The sequence below is a fragment of the Pleurodeles waltl genome, chromosome 12 (genome assembly GCF_031143425.1).
Source record: "Pleurodeles waltl isolate 20211129_DDA chromosome 12, aPleWal1.hap1.20221129, whole genome shotgun sequence".
Lineage (NCBI taxonomy): Eukaryota > Metazoa > Chordata > Amphibia > Caudata > Salamandridae > Pleurodeles > Pleurodeles waltl.
In genome coordinates, this window is record NC_090451.1 from 538,203,898 (window position 1) to 538,229,728 (window position 25,831).

General features: G+C 41.4%; 1 protein-coding gene across 3 annotated transcripts in view; it reads left to right on the forward strand.

The window, feature by feature from the left end:
- ENKD1 (enkurin domain containing 1) overlaps positions 1-25,831 on the forward strand; it is a 127,692-nt gene that overhangs the window by 21,421 nt on the left and 80,440 nt on the right. For all 3 annotated transcript variants that reach the window (XM_069217562.1, XM_069217564.1, XM_069217563.1), the window contains exon 3: positions 9,238-9,459. In XM_069217562.1, the coding sequence (XP_069073663.1) occupies positions 9,238-9,459 (222 nt within the window). The remainder of the gene's footprint in view (positions 1-9,237; positions 9,460-25,831) is intronic.

Genomic DNA, 25,831 nt, shown 5'->3' on the forward strand with positions numbered 1-25,831 from the left:
TGATGCTTTGTATTTAAGACATGAATGTGTCTAAGGGCCTTGAAAGAGAACATCACTGGTTTGTAACCAATACCCTACTTTGAAGTTTATGATTTAGAATATTCGGGAAGTCTTTAGGAAAAATTATGGAAAATAAATGTTGGGAAGATATTTCTTGCATGGAGACAACGTTATTTTGTTCAGGCAAAAAGTGTGTGAGGTTTTAAAATGCAAGGCTGAATGAAAATATTGGTGATTTGTACAGAACAGGAAAATCCTTTTGTCATATTTCAGTATATATTATCCCGTTAAATGTTTGAGTGGATCACAAAGCTGGACCTTAATAAGACTCCTCTTCTCCAGCCCTGCTTCAGCTTATGTGATTGATGAAGTTCTTCCTACACCATTCACAAAAGAAAATATTGAAAAAAACAGCAGTTCTATTAATTGTATCGTGCCCTGACAATATTTTGGGATGTAGCCTTAGATTCAGTCTGAATTGGTGGATAGCTCAACTGTTCCCTTTTAAGTGTACTGTGGTCAACAAGGTGATTCCTGAAACGTGGCTGGGAGCAAGAATTAATTCAATATTTTAAAAATTCAGTCACTGTGACCCAGTATGACTCCTGCTAATATCTCTTTCTAGATACCAAACCAAAGTTTTTTTTTTTTTTCTTTTTTTCCTAAGCTTGTTTTGGTGTACTTTGGGGTTGGTCATTCCACAGTGGGTCTCTGTCTGCCCCTGCAGGAGGTTGCTGGTAGGTTCACAGAGTGTCATGGCACTCTCTTTTGCGCTTTGTGAACTTCATGCCAGACTTTAAACTAGTCAATGAGGGAAACTATCGGACAGACTTTGAAACTGGGGCTAACTATCCATTACTCAAATTGCATTCTAAGATGGGACCCAAATTGAGAGCTTGACCAATTGCTGTTTGTCCAGAAAGACAAACATCTATAAAGATCTGAAAAAACTTGTATTTTGTCTTTTTGTGGTTGATCTTCCAATATCTGTATCTCTTTCTAATTTTGTCCCCCTAAAACTGGCAAAGAAACAGATTAGTTGCTTGATATACCCATATGCCCCTCTCTTCTTATTTCTAGAGGAATAATTTACTAATAAATATGTACAAAACAAAAATTCTGGTCATGTCTGTTTACCAGAAATACCTTGTGGAATAGGCAGCACCAAATGTGTAGCTATCCAGTTAGCCTGTTTCTAAATGCGCTAGCAGGGAAATATGGACCCATACTTTTATAAAGCCCCGAACTATTAGTTATGTATGCTAGGATCCGTTTTGCTGATTTGGACTGTAAAATACTTGCAACCGCTCCTGCAGTCCTCAGAGTTACCATGATCCCTTGAACTTTGCCTGGAACATGGCACTCTTTTGTAGGTCACTATAGCAAAAATCCACTGAGTACAATTCCTACTGCAGGGCAGAATTTACTAGATGCAAATTTGTCATCTTTTGACTTTAACTTCATTAGAGAATTAAGAAAATCTTTTTAATATCAAACCGTACTAAAAAATAAATGATTTGTTAAATGTTGTCACATTGTCTATGGACAGTTCCAGGAATGTAAAAAGTTTATTAAGCAATGGGAATAAAACGAATGGAGGGCGGTGAACTGAGCTCTGCCGAGGTGTTTTTTTTTGTTTTTTTCCTCCAACGCCAAGTTTGCAAGCAAGGAAAATCGTACTCAGACCACCTCCTAGTGGGATTTCTTACTGTGGGCTGTCGCTGATGGTCGCTAGTGCTCGCATTGAGAAACCTTCCGTTCGTGTTGAGAAAGGTGCCGCTCGAGTAGAATATCTACTTGAGTGGCAGAAAAGAAGCAGAGCCGTCTTGCTTTGCGCGTGGTGACTTTACCATGGATTTTTCGGCGCGGGACAAACACTTGGCGTTAACAATTGCCATGAATGGCGTGACCTAACGCACTCCACCGCTTGCGGAACTCCGTATAGCCCGGCGGAGTATTTTGGTCACTCCGCCCATACCTCAATATTGCCTCAGAGTATGAGCAGAGATAAACAGTAATTGGCCCAAAAAGTTCAGTGTTGGTCCTAAAATAATTTTTGGGTGACCTTTCTTTACTGAATTATTTAGTTGAAATCATGTATCCAAACTTGAAGCATCCCAGTTTTAACGGCCATTAGGCCTTCATAAAAAGCTGTCAGTTCAAGGACTTTAAAGAAGTTGATGGTAAGAAAGGAGGGACATTATATATGTACCATAGGTAATATATGTAGTAATTGAATACCCTTTGTTTTTATATCTTTGTAGGTTGTATTTGTCTCATTGCTTTGAAATTCAGGGTTATGAACTGAAGAGATGGCATGTTTTTGGGCCAAAAGCAGTTTTTAATGCTTCAGTTTCCCTAGGAAAATGCTATATTAAAAAGAACATATTTTGGTGCTGAAAGGCTTTTTATGTTTTTTTCCAAAATGTTTGTTTTAATGTATTTTTAGTCAATGTTTTAAACGATATGTCAAGAAAAATAAAGCTATGTGATTGTCCCAGTTTAGAATGTTTGAGCACAGGAAAAATATCTGGGCAATTGCATCTCAGCCCTTCCAGTAATATGTGGTGTTTCACAGAATTTCTCACTCTTTCTCTCTATCTCTCTCTCTTCTCAAAGCATAAGTTACTGTTCTTGCTGATGTTATCAGGAGCTACTTATTTCATTATCCGTTATAGCCAGATGTCACACAGTTGTTTGGAAGTGGATGAGAGAGATCGCATCTGTGTCCAGTAATTCACATACTGTTACTAACTGTAATATAGCACATATTCTTGCATCCTTATGAACTTTAGTGGCTAGCCAGCAAACCTAACCCTGTTTCCACTCTCAGTGATACTAGTCTGCAATGTAAGAGCCTGAGGCTTTATTCTAATATGAGGCAATACTACAGTAAATCCAATCAGTCAAATACTCTGGATGCTAGGGATTGTACACTGGTTTTCACTGTAAAAAGAAGGCGCTACCTATATCAGGAATTGACTTTTGTAACTTGCAGTATACCAAGATCCCAAAGAAATTCTGTGGTATAGTCTTGTCTAATGTGTTTGTGACAGGCGGTATCATATGTGTGGGTTCCAGACTTCTGGCTGTAATGCTGGAGATGACACTGGAGAGTCATTGGGATCAGCTTTATTCTCCTGTGTTTTATACTTGTATGCTTTATATTCATTAATACATACAAACAAGAAAGAAGTGTTTAACAGTGAAACTTTAGTCTCCGTGTGAATCCACAACATATTTAGCTTGGAGGATGATTAAAGAATTGTAGCTGTTTCTTCAAGGATCTTGCAGCTCTTTATTGTGAGCCCAAGGGGCTATTTTCAACATTATCAAGTGGATGTGGATGTGGCAGGCACAGCAAGTGTTGGCGGATTTTAAGAAGATTTTTCCCGCTGTTGGTAACTGTATATTTGCTGAGCGGTGTTTGTGCTGGCAGTTAACCTGTGATTTCAAGTTATGCTTGTCTGAGTCAGCGTGTGAAGCCGATCGCTCAAGGCAGTTTCCCCAGCGGCTTTGTGTACTGTGTTCCACAGTACTCGTGTGGAGCTGTGCTCTTGAGGTAATTACATTATTATCGCCATGCTGTGAAGCTTCTGCAGCGTGTCTGGTTTTTACCTGTCTGCTATTTGTGGTTCTGCCATTTGAAAGCCAGCTGTGCAGGGCTTATCCTTTAATGTACATTCCCTGTTGGTGTCATCCATTGCCCTGGCTGGTTTACTTGTGGACAGTCAATTTTCCGGGCTGAGATAGAGCACCTTCTGGGGACTCCGAGTGCTAACAGCAATTAGCACACTTATTTCTTGTGCAACAACACCAGCTACTGGTGTCATTCAGTGCTAACAGCGATTAGCACACTTATTACTTATGCCAGAATAAACAATATTGTTCAGACTTTCTCTCAGCAATTGGCACATTTCATCTTGTGCTAATCTAACCACATCAACAGCTCTGTACTCCAGCCAGTAGCACGCTTTATAGACAATTTTTATTACAGTCAGCGATTGGCACGCTTAATCTTGTGCTAATTTAACCACGTTCAACAACTTTATATTTCAGCGATTAGCAAGCATTATAGACCATTTTTATTACAAGTTCTGTACATGTGTTATTACTTCTATTTTGATTGTGGTTTATTTTGTTTAAGTTCTACATGATGCAATCTGTTACTCCACCAGCACCTTTTCTCCAGGAGCCTGGGGAGCCGCCATAGAAACAGAGGTTGTACATAAGGTTGTTTAATTCTTACTCTGGGGCCATTGATGGTCAAAAAGTTCACCCTGACAGGAAATGACATTTCCTGTATTATCTTGGGGTGGAGAGGCAAAATATTTTTGGTCCTTTACCTTAAATAAATCCAGCAGAGGCTGAAGAGGTGGATGAATGTCAGAGTGCAGTCAAGTTTATATTGAGGGCATAGTTAATTTTGAAGTACTTAGGCATCAATTTTTCACCAGAGTACAAGCACTATCTGAGTCTTCTGACACATTCATAACTTCTTTAAAAGTGTTGGCTTCTAATTGTGGGTTTGACAATTTTACCTCACGGCTTATTAGGGATCATTTAATGGCAAGGTACAATTAAAAAAAAAAACCAAGAAGGATTATTAGCATGTAAAAAATCCTACTGTGGATGAGACGATTGATATTGCAAAGAGTCCTCTAGATAAGATTCAAAACAGCTGGGATCCAATACTCAACATGTTTCTAATGTAAAGCAGAGTGTTGGTAGAAATCAGACAAATAAAGGTCAACAATCAGGTCAGGTGCAGTCTGGTTCCACATTATCAACAAAAGGCCAAGGAAGTACTAAATCCCCGGGGCTTCATGTGTGGTTCATTGTATCCTGTAATCTCATTTAAAAATTGTCCTGTAGTTTCACAAGAGTGTTGGAAGTGCAACAGATTAGGGCATTTTGAAAAGGTGTGTTGGGGTGGTAGACGTTCTGGTGCTGGTATAAGGAGCCTAAGAGGGATGCCAATTTGAACAGCACAAATCCAGGAGATGATTTGCAAGTTGCAGAAAATCAATTAGACAAACTAGTGTTAGTAGTCAATATTGTGGTAAATGGTAAAAGTGACACTAAAAGTTACTGAGACCCGTTGGTGGATTTTACCATTAATGACCTCATTATTCCCTTGCTTGTTGATTCTGTTGCTAGCATAACCATTATTGACATCACTAAAGTTAATGAAAAGTGGTCGAATTAAGTTTTACTACCTCCAGATGTGGTCACTACAGCTTTTGACGGAAGCAGAATCAATTTGCAGGACTATTTTTGGGCTACCGTTGTTTTTTTCCAATAAGGCAATCAAAGGAAATGTTTATGTAACAAAAACTGTATACTGCATTTGGTTGGTGGTACCAGGCTGATTTTGGCATTATCATAGGACCTGGAAAAGAGCCACCTGTTTCTATAGAGGGTTGTCTTCACATTGGGATGTGGTTTAAAAAAAATTGCCCATTGGATTTTTGAGTTTCCTAGAGTATTCGGTGATGAGGTGGATGAAATAAAACATTTCAAACATGTCTTTAAGGTTAAAGATTGATTTGTGCCTATTAAGCACAAGCTATGCAGTGTTCCTCTCAGTGTAAGAGGTGATTTGACAAAACCTTTGTCTAAAATGCAGTAAGACGGCACAATTGAGCCAGTGCATGTCACTGTATGGTTATCTCCAATGGTTTTGGCAACAGAGAGTTCTGGAGAGTTATGATTTGTTATTGATTTGAGAAGTGTGAACAATGTGATATGGATGGAAAATCTTCCACCTCCCAGTATAGAAGATTTAATCACCATAGTGGCTCAGGCCAAATGGTATACGAAATTGGATTTGAAAGCAGCATTCCGAAAGGTTGTGTTGGGAGCTGCGTCACACCATTAAACTGCTTTTGTTACGCCTGATGAGATTTTCAATTTTGTAGGATGCCATTTGGTCTGGCCTGTGTTGCATTGTTTTTTCAGAAGGTCGTGACAAAGATTTTGCAGTGGCTAAAAATGTTGTGGCATTCCAAGATGGTATTTTGGTGTTGGTTAACACTTTAGAGGAGCACATTTGTACATTAAGACTAATGTTAAATGCTTTGTGTAAAATGGTGTAACTTGAAGAAAAGATAAATGTGTTTTTGCTGTCAAGAAGGTGGAATATTTTGGGCACATTATTTCATCTGAAGGTGTCAAACCTAAACCACGATGGTGAAGGCACCTGTAAAAGCTCCACATCCAAAAGACAAAGATCAACTTTTATCTTTTCAGCTTCAAAAAACTGTAGTTATTGCTCTGGTTTTATTCAGAATTGATTATTGTAATGCCCTTTTATATGGGCATTTATGAAGCAGGTTTAAAAAAGCCTCCAGACACTTCAAAATGCAGCTGCCCATCTTTTAAAGAAAGTCCCTCAATACAGCTCAGTGACTCATGGCTTATCTAAGGTGCACTGCCTTCCAGTTAAGAAGCGTGTAGCGTTTAAGACTTTCTGTTTAGCTCATAAAGCCTTATACAGTACAAAACATAATGGTTTGGCCGGTAAATTTAAATGGTAGCAACCAGCCAGGAATTTGAGATCATCTAGATTGCTTCATGTTCAAGTTCCCAGGTTAAATAAAATTTCCTGGGGTGGTCGCAGCTTTGTCTACACCATGTGCCAGTTGTGGAATAAATTGCCATTTCACCTTATGAATCAATCAAATTTGACTACATTCCGGAAACTGATGAAATTATGTTTTTTTTTTTTTTTTTTCTCCCTCCTCTTTTTAGAAGTGCTCTTAGTGGTTTCTTTCATTTCATGTTTCATTTGCTAGAAACCCTTGGGTAATCACACGCTTTATAAAATCAGCTTCATTCATTCAGATCTTTCTTTGGGATGTGTTTTTTATTCCAAATTTGTACAGAATTACTCTGATTTGACAGAATGTTTTTGGAAGTTGATAGAAATAATACAGGTTTCATTTGGTCACCTTTATATCAACAAAGTTGTTATCTCATCAAGACGGATATGGTAACTGCTCCTGCACTGCAAACATTTGTAACAGTGGGTGCAAGTGGGTACGGGATTATAACAGTGCTTTCACAAAAGGATGGAATCAGAGAGACCGCTATTGGATGTGCCTCTTGAGGACTAACTGAGGTTTAAACACTACTCTGCGATCGAAAGAGAGGTGCTGGCATACACATGGGGTGTTGAGAAATGTAAACCGTATTGGTGGGGAAGATCATTTTGCCTTCAAACAGAACATCAACCTTTGGAAATTCTCAAAGGGTCCAAGATAAAGAAATCTACTGCCATGCTTACTAGATTGTCTGTGAAGCTACTGGAGTTAAATTTTGAAGTACTGTATACACCTGGGGGCAAAAATTGTAAAGCAGACTGTTTGTCAAGGTTACCTATTGTCAATCAGAGGAATTCCAGGGAGGATGAAGAAATTGAAGATTGCATTACTGCAATGGTTGGAGATCTAGTAGTGTGTGAGAGTGTGCATGAATGGTGTAATGTTATGAGTAAGGATGTTGGTCTGCAAGAAGTGATGACATTTGTGTTGTAGGGTTGGCCTAAGGAAAGAAGCTTGAAATTATATTTGCAACCTTATTGGAAGATTGCAGATCAGTTATCCATTGAAAGTGGTGTTCTAGTCAGAGTAGAGAAATTGATTCTACCTATGTGTTACAGAAAAAGGATTATTGAGATTGCACATGCTGGTCATTTAGGCATGACATCCACTAAGAGAAGAGTAGGAGCGCGATGTAGGTGGCCATCCATGGACGGAAAGGTAGACGAGTTGGTATGTGAGTGTGGCCAATATTGTATTAGTGATAAGCATCTGGTTGCTTTGGTTCAGGAACCTAGGATTGCTGTGAGTTCAGGGAATATTTAGCAAAAAGTGTTGATTGTGTTTTAAAAAAAATATATATATATATATTTTTTTATTTATTTTTAATTTTGGGACCATTTCATGTTTTACCCATGCAAATGAGATATTTTACTGTAATTAGTGGCCAGTTGTCCAGATTGGTGGAGGTGATAGGAGTGGGTGAGCCCAATACTGCAAGTGTTTTGAAATTGTTCACAGAACAGAGGTATTCCTGTTGAAGCTTTATTTTATGAGATGTGTGTTGAAAATTTTTCTATGTGAGAATGTTTGTAAAGGGGGAAATATGTGATGTAGTCTGTTCTCTTGTGGTATAGTCTATTTTCTTATGTATGTGTCACAGGAGGTATGATGTGGGTTTTAGACTTCTGGCTGAGGTTGGCTTTAATGCCGGAGATGACACTGGAGAGGCGTTTGGTCCAGCTCTATTTTACTAGGCTTTATACATGTACGCTCTATATTCATTAATGCATCTTAATACTAAAGAAGTGTTTAACAGTGAAACTTCAGTCTCCTTGTGAATCCACAACAAATTCACTTGGGTACATTATGAAGAATACCTCAGATCCGGGACATTTATTATTCATTATTACCGATTGTGGTAATATCCCAAGTAAAGAGTTCATGGAATGCTGAAATGAAATTAATAAGGGATTACAGCAGAGCTATGTCACCCCCCCCCCCCCCCAATTCAGAGTTAAGCTGCTGTTTATCTGCAAGTCACCTTTGACTTTTCTTTTCTTCTCCTTACAACTTTCCTTGCCACCTTTTAATTGCTACTGTGCATAGTGATGCCTCCATTGTGGATGGTCTAGATCAAAAGCTCCTAGATTAATTAAATTAAATTCAGAGTAACTAGATTAGGTGAGTGATTACGCAAAACGACTAAAATGTCTGTACAGAATCTATGCTCTTGCATGATGCGTGACAGAAAGATTATATATGCACATTATAACCAACTAGGAAAAAGAACATTGTGCAGTTTAGCTAAATGTTTTTCCTTTCGTACATTCATCTTTCACTTTCTTTCCCCGTTTTCATGTTTAAAAATAAAAAACATTAGATTGCTCTCTCCATATTTGCCTCTTATTTCTGTTATCTTGTTTCTCATCTTTTTTGCATTTATTTAGCTTTTTCTTTTTCTTTGCCATAGTCCCTTTGGCTTTCAGTGTTGCCAACCTTTCTGCTCTAATGCACTTTCTCACTCCTTTTCCAATTAGTTATCTGTCTCTCTTGCCATTTTATTCTGGTACACCGAAAACAAAGAAAATCACTAACCAGTATTGATTAACACTTTTACATTGGTTAGTTCTTGCCTTTTAGTTACCGTCAATCATGTTTTCCCTTTGTTTCTTCCCTGCCGATTTCTGTGCAGCCCGAGGGAGACTTGAAGGAAACTCACTGAAACTTGACTTTCTCTCTGGACCCCTGGCACCTGACCCCACCTTGTACCCAACGTGCTACAGTGCACGGCCGGCCAATCCTCCGCGAATCCGCCCCAATGCACGGGAAATTCTGGAGAGAGGGCAGAAGGGAACAGTTGGGGTTCTCCTACAGCTGGAAGGAGTGTCACTACAGGGGGAATCACCACCTAGAAGTAAGTGAACTGAGTCTGAATTTAAAAGAACAGCATCTAAAGGCGTTATCTCTGGTGTTGTCATAGCTGGTTGTGGATGGGGTGAATCATATAGTGCTATGGTGAAATTTCTCAGTGGATATGTATGAAGTCTTGCAACTAAGCTTGTTTGTGTGCAGTCATTTGGGAGCCGATGGTGAAGAAATATGTTTGGCTTGTTATTCATAGCCCATGGCTTGCCTGTTTTACATATGTCCTTAAACCAGGAGAAACAAACACATGTTCACAACAGGTTTGTATCTACATAAGGGCTGATCATTGTAGGATCCTAGCCATACGTTTTACAGCAGTGCAGTGCAGTGCAGTGCTGCACCGTTCTCAAAAGTCACACAATACTACTCTCTTGTCTTCATTGGATACAGGATCCTATGAAGGTTTCCATTTGTGACTTTGAGGAAATGGCCATTTGTTTGCCATCAGGTGCATGAAAGTACCCATTTATAACTCCATGGTTTTACCAAGAGTTAAACTTGAGATGCATCCATTTATTAAAATCTGTTAAAAAAAACAAAACAACATATTCTTATGATTTTAATACGCACTTTAGTACTTTAGCTTGGTGTTTTTGACAGAAAGGTGTGGCATCCACAAATGAGTGATAGAAATGGATGCATATCATTTTCTAAAATATGTGTTAAAATTAACAAATGTAAAAGGTTGAATACAGCAGTTGAATGCCCCCACGGGTTGCACTCTGCACTTCACTTTCACATATTGGTTACTTGCAGAGGCAATTGAACTGGCAATCTTTTGTCACTAGCCTGAAAACTAAATCCTGTCATTGTCAGTCTTTATCAACCAGAAGAGGGTGGCATTAGCTCAGATAGGCTTACCATCGTTGGAGTAACAAAGTTTCTAAAATCACATTTGAAGGAAATACTTTGGAATGTCTTAAAATTGTGCATCACACATTTGAGACATGCCAGACCTATCTCAGTCCTCCTAATTGCTTTTAGCTGCAAGCATTAAGATTTGCTTCAGGGGTGAATCGTTACTAAAATGCAATTCCCAGCTGAACAGCCCAAATGCAGTTCACATCTGAATAATAAATTATACATCCATTATGGCCCTTATGGCTTGGTAAACATTATTAAGGACCAGGCAGCAACATTCCTCCATTTAATTGTATGAGTATAATACTGAATGTGGAAAAAGCCTTTCTTTCAGTCCTACATTTGTTACTTTTCTATTTGCCTTCAAAACTAGCTACAACTTTTTCATCATTTAACAAATGCTATACTGCAGGAAAAGGGAAAAAGGGCATGGTCTCCTTTGGCAATTTGGGTTGGCCTGCTGCTGTCATAAACGTGTCACAAAAGCATTTCAATAACACCTTTGAATGTGCAATAACATCCTGAGAGGTTGCACCAGAAACTGTACTTGGTAGTTATATATGTTAAAACCTTTAAATAGACTGTTTTCCTAGGTCGGTATGTGAGAGTTGCATGATCTATCTTATAAATGCTCCAGAGTCCCTAGCAGCATGAAAGGTAATGCCTAGTTAATGTAGAAGGAATTAAATAAACCAGGACTATAAGAAAAACAAGTTAGATAGTTTCAACAAACAAGACCCCTGAGCTCCCTCTGACATACTGTAGCAACACATCTTAACAATCATCCTATGGACAGTGTGAATGTGTGTAAGACATCAGATTTGAAGAACTTGACAGTTCCATCATCAGTCAGGTGTCATAGATTTGGTGTAGGATTCAAAAAGCAATCGCCATCTTGAAAGCCCAAGCTGTCAATAGTTGAAACCTACTATAATGATGTGGTTTGTCACATCTGTGGGGGTCAAAAAATTATTAATATTGTTCCCATAATTTAGCTGCCAAACATTGTACTCAAACATAGGTGTAATGGTGTAGTACCTATTAGATTATGGCAAAGGAGCACAATGTGATTAGGGCATTGAGTGGCAATTGAAGTGAATGCCAAAGTAAAGGTGATAATTCATGATTTGTGTGATTTATTGTTTCATGAGATCATGATGTAGTTTGATGTATATTTTTACCTGCTTAGTCTTTATAACCGGCCCTATTCTGGTGTGTTGATTCAACTACAGTTGTTTCACTATTGATTTGAATATTGCCTTAAATCGTCATATGTGTTATAGTAAGGACATTTCCTGTAAAGAAGAGCAGTGGAACATCCTTGACTCTTACTACACTGCATCTGTCAATCTATTGATGTTTGGAAGCTTCTTTTGTATATACAACTATAGTTTCCCATCGGTTGAGAAAGTGTAACGAAAGGACAAGAATAGATAATCCACCAAAACTGTTACTGTTTCAATTGATGATGCAAAGGGCAGTATTGCTTTGTGGAAGGTGGTACAGGACCCATCAACCCAGCCATAAATCAAAAGTAAACACAACCCATCTGTGCTTATTCTAAAAAAGCGTACAATGGTCAGTAACCAGTCGCAAGTGAAAGCATCAGCAAATGAGCTAATAGTGCCGAATGAAGGAAGGTTCAGTAGTGAGAGCATCAGTGGATGAGCACACAGTGGCAAATAAGATTAATTAAGTTGGCACAGATTGGCATAAGGGAAATTGAGGTAAGACTGTATAGCCAAATATTGGATGAAACTGAACTGCATCTCAGTTGACAGGGACTTAGGAGGGTATTATGAAAGCCCATGAGGGTGTCATGGGGACCTTAAAGAGATTTCTATTAAACCAGGCTACACATTTGGTCTGTACCAAAGAATTTTAAAGAATGTAGGTTACCATAGCCTGTTTGCTAAAAGGTTGGGCCATGCAGATAATTGTAGTGATGAGTTGGAATCAAGTATAAGTAGTGTCTCAAGAAAAAGAAAAGCTATCAAATGAGGAATTTGGGAGGCTCTAAAAAAGGTGGCGGAGTTTAAAATCCAAATGTTCTTCAGGTGGTTGTTCGGGAGAGGACTTAAGAATGATGTTGAGAGAGACCTAAATATCCCAGATAATGCATGGTTTAACCCTTTCCCATTTCCATAAGTCAACTACCAGTCTGATGCCCCAAATAGAATGTAATGTTGATAGCACAGTTAATGCAGGAGATGTTTTTCCTCATTAGCTCCACATGAAGTGTGTGAGTCCATCAATATTCAGGCGATGAGAAAAGCCTTGTGTGTAAATAAGAGTATTGTGCATAGATAAGAGTATCAGCAGAGCTTCAGAGGTGTCAGTTATAGCAATAGACTTTGTACTTATTGAGGTTGGTGAACTATGTTTTGTTGAAGGGTAGATGATTCATAGCTCATGGTTCAGATCTGAAATAGCCCTTTTTTTAAAAAGGACAAATACAAGATTAATTAATGGCCTTCTCTTTTGTAGTTGGCCTGAAAACATCATAAGGACTTATTGTTTGCATTAATAGAGGCCCGCCTATAAAGCTACTGAAATCTAAAATAATAATTATAAACCAACCAACAGTGAGAGAACATTTCTATATTCAAGACTGTTATGTCATTTGGATTGGGTCTAGGTTGCTTGATTACCTAGGAATATGCATCTCAGACAGCACTAGCAACTTTCCCTACTTGCTGAGGGCAAAATAGTACTCTGAAAGCAATACAGAGCAATCCTTTGTTTTAATAAAAAATGTGTTGGTTACTTTTTGTGGGTGATATAAAGAGCATAAACAACTTAATCTACAGAGCAGTGGAGCAATCTTGCTAAACCCAGCCCTGGCAGTGGTGAAAAGCAACTTATTTAAGAATATTTAAATATCTTTCCCTGTAAAACCCATTGTTCCTTTGTAGATCTGGGTGAAAAATGTATAACTGTGCATCTTTGCTTGAAAACCCAAGAGTTTAATGGGCCCAAAGACTGAACGCTCTTGCAAAGACATCATAGGTATTGGGAGATCCTTGGTTGTGTTACCTCTCATGGTTTTATTATTTTAAAAGTTTGTTTTGTACAGTTATCCTTCCATCATTTTAACAAAACCCAGGATTGCTTCCAAGAGATGCAAAAACTATACTGAAGGAATTTACAGGGACCAGATTAAGCAACATAAAATAAATTCCTTGTCAGTTTCAAGTTTGATGATCCAATAAATGTATATACAGTGTTGAGACAAAGAAAGTATACCCTCTTAGATTTCTGCGGTTCGACATATAAAGGCTTATTTGGACTTTGTTTGTTCCTCACCAAGCCCTAATAGGGGATCAGTCAGTCAGTCAGTCAGTCAGTCAGACACACACACACACACACACACACACACACACACAATAATTCAGTAGCCTTTTGTGAAAAAGTACTTCGATAACTTAAAAGGAGTTTATCCATTTTCCAGGTTATCTTTTTTGTAAACTTTTTATTGATGCACATTAGAATAGCAATGTTACAGTGATACCCTTATGATGTGACATTGACAATACAACTCATAATGTAGACTTCAAGCATCTTATGTTAGCAATGAAATCATTCCCGTGTACAATGAATCTATTCGTTAGGAACCTAAAAAAAAAAAAGCTGAAATGCACCATTACCCCCCCCCCCCCCCCCCCCCCACACACACACACACACACACATACAATCTGTCTGAGCCAGTAATGTAAACTATAATGCCTTTTCACCTCTCAGGTAAGAGCCACACCAGGCATCCGTTTCTCACAATACTATGAGTGGAACTGCACCAGGTCGTCCCTACATTACATCCCAATCACTTCCACCCCCCACTGTGTCATGGAGACAATTACGCAGTCATGTCATTGTTCGTCAGAGATATATCAAGGTGGATGGACATCACTCTTTAGTAGTATCTTAAAATTTCTGTAGGATCATATCCCAAGCCTGGATAATAAGGTATTTCCTCAAGCCCTCGCACATCTCCCTGTGAAGGAGAGTGCTTTTTTCACAAGCCCATGTGGCTACCACCCTAGCTCAGGCTGACAGGGAGGGAACCATAGAAGAGTTCCAAAAGCATAGCTATGCTGCATTTTGCTAACAGCAGGGCCAGGTTAAGGAATTTACGTGCAGGCTTCTCTGGTCCTGGGTGAGGGAAGAGTCCTAAGAGTGCATCTTCTGGTGAAGTAAGCATGGTAGGCCTGTCGCGGTGCCCAATATTGATAATAGTCAAGACCAAAAGGACCGCAACAAGGGGCAGTACCAGAACTTGTTGAGAAGGTCTGCAACTGGAGGGCACAGTGATGGCAGCCCACACTTTTTCCATGGAACATTTGATTAATAAGAGCCAGGGTAAGGTATGCCCTATTCAAAACCTTAAACTGAAAATATCTGAATTGAGCTTCTCTAGATATTTTATGTTGCTATTCCACTGTTGTGGACCATTACATGTCATGAAAGGATCTGGTGAGGTCTGCTTCACATGCAGTTCTAAGAGATGATTGATATTTATCAATTTGTTGCTGGAATACTCTGTATAGCTTTTTTTATTGTCTTCCCCCATGTTTCCACTGTGTGTAGTGTCTGGTACACCTTTTGTGTCAGTGGGAATGTGAAGGCAGATATTGAAGAGTCTGCGAAAAGAGTGCAGGGCATGCTTTTTTGCGAGGAATCGCCCAGGTGGGAGGTCACAGTCTGTCAAAGTGTATAAAAGTCGATTATCTAAACATTATCGCAGCAGTGAAGAGACCAGCTGTATGTCGGTGTCATAAGTGCCCCATTCCGAGCACCCTGTGCTTGTGGGCAGAACTAGAAGAGGAATAGCAGTAGAAAAATGTGTAATGATGCCTGTTATCTTATCAGTCCTGCCCAAACAAGCTGCCGCCAGTCGGAGGAGGCCTGTGGTTCGAGGAGTTAGGTAAGTAGAAGGGAACAAACGGAAATTCAAGAGGCCAGGCCACCCCTGTCCTCAGCCAGTGAAAGACCTGTTTCAAACAGGGAGCAACCAGATAGCTAATGGGCAATCCACTATAACTGTGCAGCAAAGTAGTACTGTTCAAAATCTACGAGCCCCAGTCCCCCTGCATCTGTCAAGAGCTTTATGATGGCAAGGGATACCCTGCATCATCCTGCCCCCCGCCCCAGCCCCCCCCCCCAAATTAAAATAATCCATGAGGAATCTAGTAACCTGAAGAAGGAGCATGGAAGGACGGAATGGTTAGTGAAATAACAAATGAATCTGGGTCCCTACCACCATTTTTACCTAGGACACATGAAGAATTACCAATAGTGGCAGGGATGACCAGAAGGTTATTTGTGCTCAGAGTGCTTCCATCACATTATCTAGGTTTCCCTTTCATAGGTCTTCTACTGCAGTGGTTCCCAACCTTTTGACTTCTGTGGACTGCCACTTCATCATTACTGGAACCCATGGACCAACACTAAATTATTATTGGAATCAGGGGACGCCCCCCCCCACTGAGTCATAACTAAAAGCTGTGGACCTAATCTGTTAATATTATTTAATTTTCTAAGCAGTCACAGACCCCCTGAGGAGGCTTCGCGGACCCAGGGGGCCCTAGACCACAGGTTGGGAACCACTGTTGTATGGTAAGTGTTGATGCCCAAATACTTAAATGTAGTCCGAGCTAATGTTAACCTAGGGTCCAACAGAGGTAGATGTATTTGTCTGTCTCAATGGTGTAAAGCAGTGATTCCCAGCCTTTTGACTCCGGAGGCTCCCCACTGAATTCTTACTGGAAGCTACAGACCCCAAAACAATTTGTACAATTTTAAATTTCAAACATTAAAACTGTAATCCGCAAAAAAGACACAAACAACTACACACAAAACAAATACTCCAATTACTAAAGATATAATTATTTTATATTGAAAAAATATGCAGAAATCAAAAAATGTAATGGGAAGATTGGCACTGCATCTCGACGACTAACTTTTCAATGTTTAGTTTTATTTAGGAAAGATGAAACCTCTGGTCAGATTCAACATTTCCCAAGCAATTTCAGTTTTTATTTTTAGGTACATAAGGTCTGAGAAAGCTTTTTCACATAAATATGTGGTGGGGAAAAGGAAGTAAAACCATAAGTGCCTCTCCTCTCTTTATAGCTTCTCTGTCGCATGTAATTCATGTATTTTATAGATCCTCTCATACCAGTGTAGGGTGTCGGAGCATCTTACAGGGGTCTACAAGGTGTAGGATTCACATGTCATCCACAGTGGTAGCCATTTTCTAAGAGTGCTTGGTCAGGAGAAGCACAAACTCAGGAGTCAAAACTCAACACAGTGGTTAGTGTTGATTTTAATAATAAGAATATATTTCTACGCAAGCAAACCTTTATAGCAGCATAAGGAAAATGAAAGACTAGGAAAAAAACTTTCTAATTTGTGTCAGATGTAGCTCTTTAATGGCAGTTCATAGCTCACTGTGCTAGAATACGATTGTAATTTATGAACTGCACAGTAACAAAAGAATCTCTGTGGCAAAAACAGTAATCCACGGGGCTAAGCAGATAAAATACTGTTCTTTGCATGATACACCTTCATTGCAGCAGGAATATTAACCATCTGCGCTAACTTTGAGTCAAAACTGTCACTAGACAAAACTCCCATCTCTCTCCAGCAGGTACATTAATCATTAGAGTTATTGTGATGCTTTTATTTTTGCCTGAAAGCTGCTGGGAGTACAAGAAACTTTGCAGTGCTTTTAAAACTGCTGCACAACAAAGGAAGTAATAAATGTAAACACACACACATCAGGTTTGTCAGAGGCTCCTGCTAGAGAAGTACCTTCCTCCGGGCTAAGGCCTGCGGAACCCCTGGGATTATATCATAGACCCCTGGGTGTCAGCGGACTACAAGTTGGGAACCAGTCCAATTCACTCTGAAGCCTGGTAGCAAAAACCTGCGCTATATTGCGTAGCCTAACATTTGTGTCACAGACGTACAAAGGAGATCATCATCGTATAAGGACACTATATGGGTGGTGCCATATAACTGTATTCACCGGGGTGTTGCAAAGAGGCAAAGCTTTGAAACTAAAGGTTCCATGGCCATTATGAAAAATAGTGGTGACCAGAGGCACCCTTGTTGAGTGCCTCCACCTTCGGGGCAATGAGCAGAGATACACTTCTCAGTCTTTGCATGGGCTGAAGGAGCAGAGTACAGAATCTGTATCCAGTTCCACCAGTACGGGCCTGTCCCAGATAATATCAGTACTTAATGCACATAATCCCAGTATAGGGTTTCAAAGGCTTTCTCTAGATCCAAAGCAATCCATATATCATTGGGGTAGAGAATTGCCAACTATTTTTTTGTTTTTAATATGCCACTGGTTACGGAGGTTTTGAAAAGTGTTCCTTTGTAAGCCTGGTCACTGTGAATTCAGTCCGGTTATTCCAGCAGTAAGCTCCCTGCAAATAGTTTGGTCAAGATTTTGTAGTCGGCGTTTAAAATAGAGAGCAGGTGATATGATACTAGATCTGTTGGATCTTTATGAGGCTTCAGCAAAGTGGAGGTGACTGAGGCATTAAGAGTTGGAGGGAGCAGGCCCTTAGGGAGAAAGGATTTGTATCATATTAGTAACTGGGGAACCAATTGCATGCAAACTGTGCATACAATTTTGCTGGAAGGCCCTTCATACTTGGGATCTTCCCATAAGGGAAGTCCTTCAGAATCAAGAGAATTCCTGGTGATGTAATGGGTGTGCCTGGTAATAGTCAGGCCTCCAGTGAAGTTGGGCAACAAAATGCTCAAGCAGATCATCAGGTAGAGTTGGTGGGTCAGTATATAATTCTTTGTAGTAGTTGTAAAGAGCTGTGGTGATAGCTGACTGTGTTATGTCTCCAAAAGAAAGAGAGGTCGTCCGACTGATAGGCAAGTGGGGTGTAATCAAACGTGCTATTAAATGACTGGAATTTGCCCCCTTCATTGTTGGTTATAACTAAGTACCCAGCATGGTTGTGACACCCTATCTTTTCCTTGGTGCCAAAATACATAGCCCATGCTTCCTGCACCTCATTCACCCTTTCAGGAGAGAGTACCACTGCTTGCTCCAGGTACAACAGGGTCAAGTCAGCTTTTGCAGTGCCCCGAGTGAGCACTCTGTGGATGTCCACTATAGTATTAATGCAGAACCCCCCTTGTAGCAACCTTAAAAGTTTCCCATTCCACCAGGGGGGGGGAAGAGGAGGACCATGCATTATCCCAAAAAAAGGTGTTGATGTGTTCTGACATAGTCTGACAGAACACAGTTTCATCTAGCATCGTAGTCACCAGTCTCCAAGTGGGGATCGGTGCAGCAGGAATTACCCCAGGCCACTGTCTGCGGTAGGGGGTTATGATCAGATAACTACTCTGGGTAAGTAGTATATGGAAATCACCGTAGTGTGTAGAGACAGCAACAAACAAATTGGTGCAGTTGGAAGTGCCATTTAGGAATCTGGGAATAGAAGGGCACAGTGGGTCAACAATTGCCTGAGCACATCAGCAATAAGAAGCACTGGGGCATTGAACAATCGAGATGCGGGTCAAGGATTGAGTTAAAATCCCCACCTATGACCCATAGGGCAGTTGGCCAGTCAACAAGTATGGCCATCAGCTCAGCCCAAAAGTCCAGTTGGACCGTGTGGGGCGTGTAAATGACACAGAGATTTTGTGGGTGACCATTGAACTGTTAATTAGTGCAAAACGGCTATTGGGTTGATGTATTTCTTTCACAACCAGAAGGGAACCCCGGCTCTCACCCATACCTCAACCCCACTAGCACAGCTTAAAAAATACAAGGCAATTACCTGGCCCCTCCACTTAGCATGCAGCTGAGCTACCTCTTTAGTGTCAAATGGGTTTCTTGTAATAGATGAATGTGCATTTTCCAGTAAAGCATTGCTGCATGTAACCTATAATGTTCCGTCAGTTAGTTAATTCCTCTGATGTTCCATATAATCAGGTTGTAGGACTCAGCAAATGGACAATGTAAGGGTGCTATGGCTCAAGTTGGGACCCTACCAATGTGTGTGGGATGGAGTCAGTGTGTACCAAATGTAGTAATGTGCGCCCATAAATGGGTGTGCTCCACAATAATGATTACTCAGACGAAAGCAGACATGTAATGGAATGCAACATGCTTCCATAGGACAGAACAGAACCCTGCCGTTCAAAAATAAAAAAAATAACCCAGAAAACCCAGCGCAAACATACCAACAAAACCTAGGGAAGAGGTGAGGGAATCCAGATAAAACCATGACCGTTCTCTAGCTGTACGTGCCAAGGAAACAAGGACGGTGCTGTGGCTACTGCAGAGGAGGGTTCCCAATCCCACCAATTCTTTAGAACCGATATTGAGTGATAGCAGATCCAATACCTGGCCAGGGCCCAAGTATAGTGGGCTGTCTGGTCCCCTCGGTGGCCCTTTAGCAAAGAGGGTCCGAAAGATCTGCAATTATAATATCCAATGATGGACCGTGGAGGTCATTCCATAGTTCTTGTGAGAAGTTAGACTTATCAGATGTGGGTCACCCCAACTCGGCTATAGTTTGTGCAGTAAAGGATGGCAATAAAGGGCTGTCAGAAGTCAGCCCCTCTAAAAGGGAATCCTCTGCAGAAATGGAGTCAGAGGAATGCAAGCATGGTGACGCTGATAGTCTTTGCACCCCAGCTGTGACCTTGTTTCGCTGCTCCCTCCGAGTCTCTGCTGGTGATTGTTTGTCACACTGTGGTCTGCAGCCACATAGTTTTTGAGCCGTGTTTAATATTCGATCCAGCTTGGAAACGGTGGACCAGTGAGACCAGTAATGCCCAGGTGCCCACTTATCAAGAGTCTCCACCCAGTCCCTTGTCGCTTCCACTTGAGTGAAAAAATTAGTATGTTGGCTTTTTGAGATGATTAACTTGGCAGGGAACATTAGGGTGTATTTAAATCCCAGTTCTTGCCATTTCCTCTTCACCTGAGTGATCGATGTCCTTTGGCACTGGAACGCTAATCTGGAAAAAAAATCACTTTTGTGTTGTTGAAACAAATGGTACTCTTTTCACTGGCTGCTGCTAGGTTCACATCAGTCGCGAGTCATGCAATAATAGGTTGGTGCGCACCACTGGTAGAGGTGCCTAGAATGGACCCTATGTGCCCACTCAAGCACCAATATGTGGACAGTGCAAAATTACATTGTACCCATCTTTTCATCAATATGACAGTTGTTCCACTCTCCCCCTCCTATAGGTCTATTACCCTCACATTGTTTTGCAGCAGGAGCGACCTTCCGCATCATCCAGTGTACCTTCTGGTATCTGCATGTATTCTCTATTAGATTTTATTTTTCTTCCCTAGAGGATCGCCATATTGTTGGTAACGGAGGCAAATTTGACTTCAGAGGCTTCTCTGGATTCTGCGATGGCTACCAAAATCGTGTCCAGTGTATAGGAGAGAGGGGTACTTCACCTGGGGAGGACCTGGTTTCCCTTTGGGGTCTGTAGTAGTGGCATGTGATCTCCCTGTGGTGGGTCCAGTAGTGGCTGTGGATGTGGTATCTATGGTCCGGTACCAATCTGCAAAGCTCATTGTTGCTTACACCCCTTGCTTCATTTGCCCATAGAAGGTGGGCCAGCTAGGTGCAGACCAACACAGTCCGCAATACAGACTGAACCATGAACCAGACTTTGACTGCTACTTCTTGGGGGCACAGCACCAGGCTTCCATGGTCAAGAATCCCCTCCGTCCACGTCCCTTCTCCTGAGCCCATGCCCGGCTCTGAGACAAGCCGTGTTGCAGGACCCACATGCCAAAGCTCTGCAGTCCATTTCCACTGCTCCTAGCCCTCAGGTGTTGGGTGGTCCTGCACCTCCCAGGCTTCCGGGCTGACCCTGGACAGGCCATCACTGCCATCGCGGAACCAGTTGCAGGCCTGCAGGCTGCACAGCTTATCACTCTGCCACAGTCCCCTCCTGTGCACTGCCTCCACACAGATAGCTGGTAGGAGGTGACACATCCTGGGAGGTGACTCCTGGCTCCACAATATAGGGGTGTGGATGCTGTGGATCTCCACTCTCTGAGGATTCAGGTGAATGGCTGAAGGTTTGAGGAGCCTCTCTATCTCGCATCCGCCATATTCAGCGGTTCAGCCATATCCCCTGTTTTTCATATCACCTGTGAGGAATTACGGCCCTCTTGTCCTACAAGATTGCTTCCACTCCGTGATATTGAAGGAACTGAGTTATGCGCAGGTGTCTCTTCAGGTCTTACCCCAGCATCTCAGTGGGGTTGGGTTTTGCATCTTTGACTTGACCATTCCAAAATCCTACTTCTTTTCATTTCATTCACAGGTGTGTTTTAGAACATTGTTGTGTAGGCCTGATCCATTTTTGCCTGTGTTTTAGCTGTTGAAAAGATAAGATGGTCTCAAGTTTTCTTCTGGAATACACTGGTGTAGAGAGGTATTCATGGTGGACTCAATCATTGTGAAGCATTCACGCCGTGCAGCTGCAAAGCGGACAAAAATCATCACCCCTCTACCACCATGGTTGACAGTTGGTATGACGTTCTTGTGGCCATAAGTGTTTAGTTTTCATCAAACATGTTGTTCTGCATTACAGCCAAACCACTCCACTTTGTCTTATCTGTCCAGAGGACATTGTTCCAGAGTTTTGTGGTTCAATTAGGTGCTGGTTTGTTAATCTAAACCATGCAGCAATGTTCTTTTTAGAGAGAACATGTTTTCTCCTGGCTGCAGTTTCACAAAAGCTCTTCAGGTGCAGGAACTTTAATATACAGAGGTGTGTGGAGATAACTGTCTGTGGTTTAAGTGTTATTCAGGATTGGATCTTTCATAGATTCACATGCTTGACTCATTCCCCGTCATCAAAGTGGGAATCCTACTGTACCTTTAGAAAAGCAGTATGCAACAAACCTCATACGCTATAACTGTGTTAGTCCCTGAGTCCACTAGCTTATCTATGTAATTTTTTTCAAAAAGGACTAAACTTGAACTATGACCAACCAGGCGCCAGCACCCTCTAGAACACTCCCAAGAGAGGCTCCTTGCCTCAGATTTCCCCACATGTCAAGTGTGAAGGGTGTCTCCCTGAGCTCCGCTTAGTTTTTTCTTCTACTTCAAACAAGGTATTGGATTTTCATCTATATGTACCATGTCTGATTCTAAAGGCCTCTTTTTCGTCCGTGTAAGACCTGTGAAAAAAATAGAGTTCATGTGGATGATCCACATAAGAAAAGTATTTACTGCCTTTACCCTGACCATAAGGCAAAGGAGTGCAAAATTTGTCGCACTTTTTCTACCAAGACTCTAAAGGATAGAGAAGGAAGATTATTATTGTGGCCCCAAAAGTCTAAAGCCCAAAAAACATCTTCAGATGAAGACAGTGACTATTCACCAGTGTCATACAAGAGAGACCGATCTTTAGAGGGCACTTCTGAGTAGACTAGAAAATCCCTCAAAATTCATCCCCAAACAAGGGAATTCAAGAAAAAGGAGAAACAAAAACTTTTTTTCTCAGAGACAATTTCATCTGCTCTTACTACTCCGTCAGAACAAAAAGATATGCCTCAGACAGACTTGTCGACAACAAACAAAAAAATCTTCTTTTAAAATCCCATCAACGAGAACATTACTGTCGACAGTGACATTATCAGAGACGACCGTCACCACCATCTCCATCACATTTGTCTACAGCGCGGACCACAACTACCATTGATGTTCCCATTTCCTCAGTAAAGTTTATGGAGACAAAAGCATAGCTGCGCCCCCCACCGATGTCTGCCCCGTTGACGAAGACTCTACCGTTGGCGACCTCAGGTACTGCTGCATCAACATCTCCACTATTAATCACCTTGTCAGCAATGGTCCTGTTGACTACTACACCATTAACTCACATGCCACCGTCGACAACATGGTCAGCGACACCAATAAAAATTGTTAAATCCTTTGTGAAGCCTGGACTCTGATATTCCACCAATACATCTCTGTCTTAGACATGGACGATGATGGCCCATTTGGACCAACCCCTAGCCCCTCGGAGCTCCATGTAAAATATCAGAAAAGGATGAGAAATACTTTCAGGGTGACCAAGGCCAGGAATCTGAGGATTACTACCACCAACCCTCCACCCAAAAAACACCTGGAGCTTTTCAAATATTATCCTGAGCTTCAACACAGACAGGATGATGTTTTTATGCCTCGCACCTTGGTTCTGGACCATCAGGCTATGCTATCTGTTTATAGACAATGTTTTCCTGCACAGCTACAGGCACCGCCACAGCCTGTCCCTTCTTCTCTGCTAACCATCTCCCCACCAAGGGATGACCCCTCGACTTCGGAAGACAATTACAGAGAGGAAGGCGAGATCCACGAATATCCTGCACAATTGGATGATTGGGAAAACGATATCATTCCCAGCCCATCTCCACCACAACACCAGCCTGTTACTTCTCCTCCAGGGGACTTTGGAGTGTTTCACAGCCTTATGGAAAAGGCAGCTGAAAGATTTTGCCTTTCTATAGCAGTCAAGCAATCCTACTGTTTCTTATACGATTTCAAAAACATAAATGGAAATTGGTTTGATCACATTTGGGAGGAGGGTATAGAAATAATGAAAAAACCCACAACGGTGGCAGCTGGCTTACCACACATTGACAAGAAATATAGAGCACCTGATGATGCGCCGGCATGCCTGTCAGGGCATCCCAGGCCAGACTCCATAATTTCACAAGCAGCGCAGAGAAGATGTAAAAATCAGTCCACCCCCCGATAGAGACGGATGCCACCTTGACTCAATAGGCAAAAGATTTCCCCTTGTGTCAGCCATCACAGTCAGAGCTGCCAATTCTTTAGCTATTCTGGCACGCTATGACAGGCAGATGTGGTCTGACTTCAAGGATATGTTAGACCTGATCCCGGAAGATCGAAGGCAGGAGGCAAGAAAAATTCTTCAGCAAGGCACATACGCCTCTTCAGAAATTGACACCACCATGGATATTGTCTCCACAGGTTGAAGGCAACTGGCAGGCGCAGTCATCCTGAGATGCTAGGGATGGCTCAAAGCCACATTTCGACCTAAAGTTCAGTCAAAGGTTCATGATATGGCTTATGATGGGGACCAACTGTACAAGATGAGGCACTTCTTGCCATTAAAACAGATACAGATACCACCAAGTCCCTCAAAACCTTGAAATATAGAATATTTCCCTTTCAAGGTGCAAGAGGTAGAGGTTTCCCCACCTATAGAGGCACATACCAGTGCTCACAGCAATATCAACCTTATCAGCCTCAATATAGACCACCACAAGGATACCGCTAGTCAACCCTGGCTGGTTTCTCTAAGCAAGGAGCTCGCTGGAGAGCGGCACATCAGAATACAGACACCGGTCACAAACAATGACCGAACCCAGGTACCAGCTACATAACTTTATTCTCCCCACGTGGGTGCGATCATTTCCAACAATCTCCACCACTGGAAAAACATCAGCTCAGACCAGCAGGTGTTCAACTTAGTCAGTTATAGTCATACTTTGGAGTTCACAAAGAAACCACCAAAGAATCCACCTAGGCGGTTGCACCCCCCTCCTCTTCACTTAACAAAAAGGAAGCCATTTTGATGCTTTCCAAAGGGGAAGGGAGACCTATCCTAGACTGCAGGCAACTAAACGTATATCTTCGAAAGCATACTTTCAGAATGATTACTCTCTCAGACATACTGAACTTACTGAACAGTGGGGACTATATGACATCTCTGGACCTGGAGAATGCATATTTTCATATTCCTGTTCATCCCAAATATCACAAATATCCCCAATTCACAGTAGCTGGTACCCATGATCAATTCCAAGTTCTCCCTTTCAGATTCAAGTCCGCTCCATGCATCTTCATCAAGTGCTTGGCTCCAGTAGCAGCCACTCTCTGAAAACCAGGTCATCAGCTATTCCCCTACCTGGATGACTGGCTGCTAAAAGCATCAACTCCACAGGGAGCACTCAAAGCCACAAAAGCCTGCCATGCACTTTTTCACAAACTGGGTCTCGCAGTAAACAAACAAAAATCTTTAATTACCCCTACTCAAAAGATGACACTTCTAGGAGCTGTTCTTGACACACTCTAAAACAAAGCCTACCTTTGGCAAGAATGATAACAGAATCTGACAGCCTTAGCCAGCAAAATATCAAGAAAAAAGTCTGTTTCAGTGAGATTGTTCCAAATCGCTCTTAGGCATGATCTCTTCAGCAATCAACCTGGTCCCATTTGCGCGTCTCAAGATGAGACCATTACAAGAAGAACTACAAACTCAATGGAATGAATCTCAATGCCCCTTCGAAGATCTTATATCCATCACACCAAGAATGATAGAGGTGCTAGAATGATGGTCCCACCAACCTCATCTTTCCCAAGGCCTTACTTACCCGGCATTGGTTCCTGATTTCATCATTACGACAAATGTGCCAATGGACGTCTGGGGAGGCCACCTACATGACCTACAAA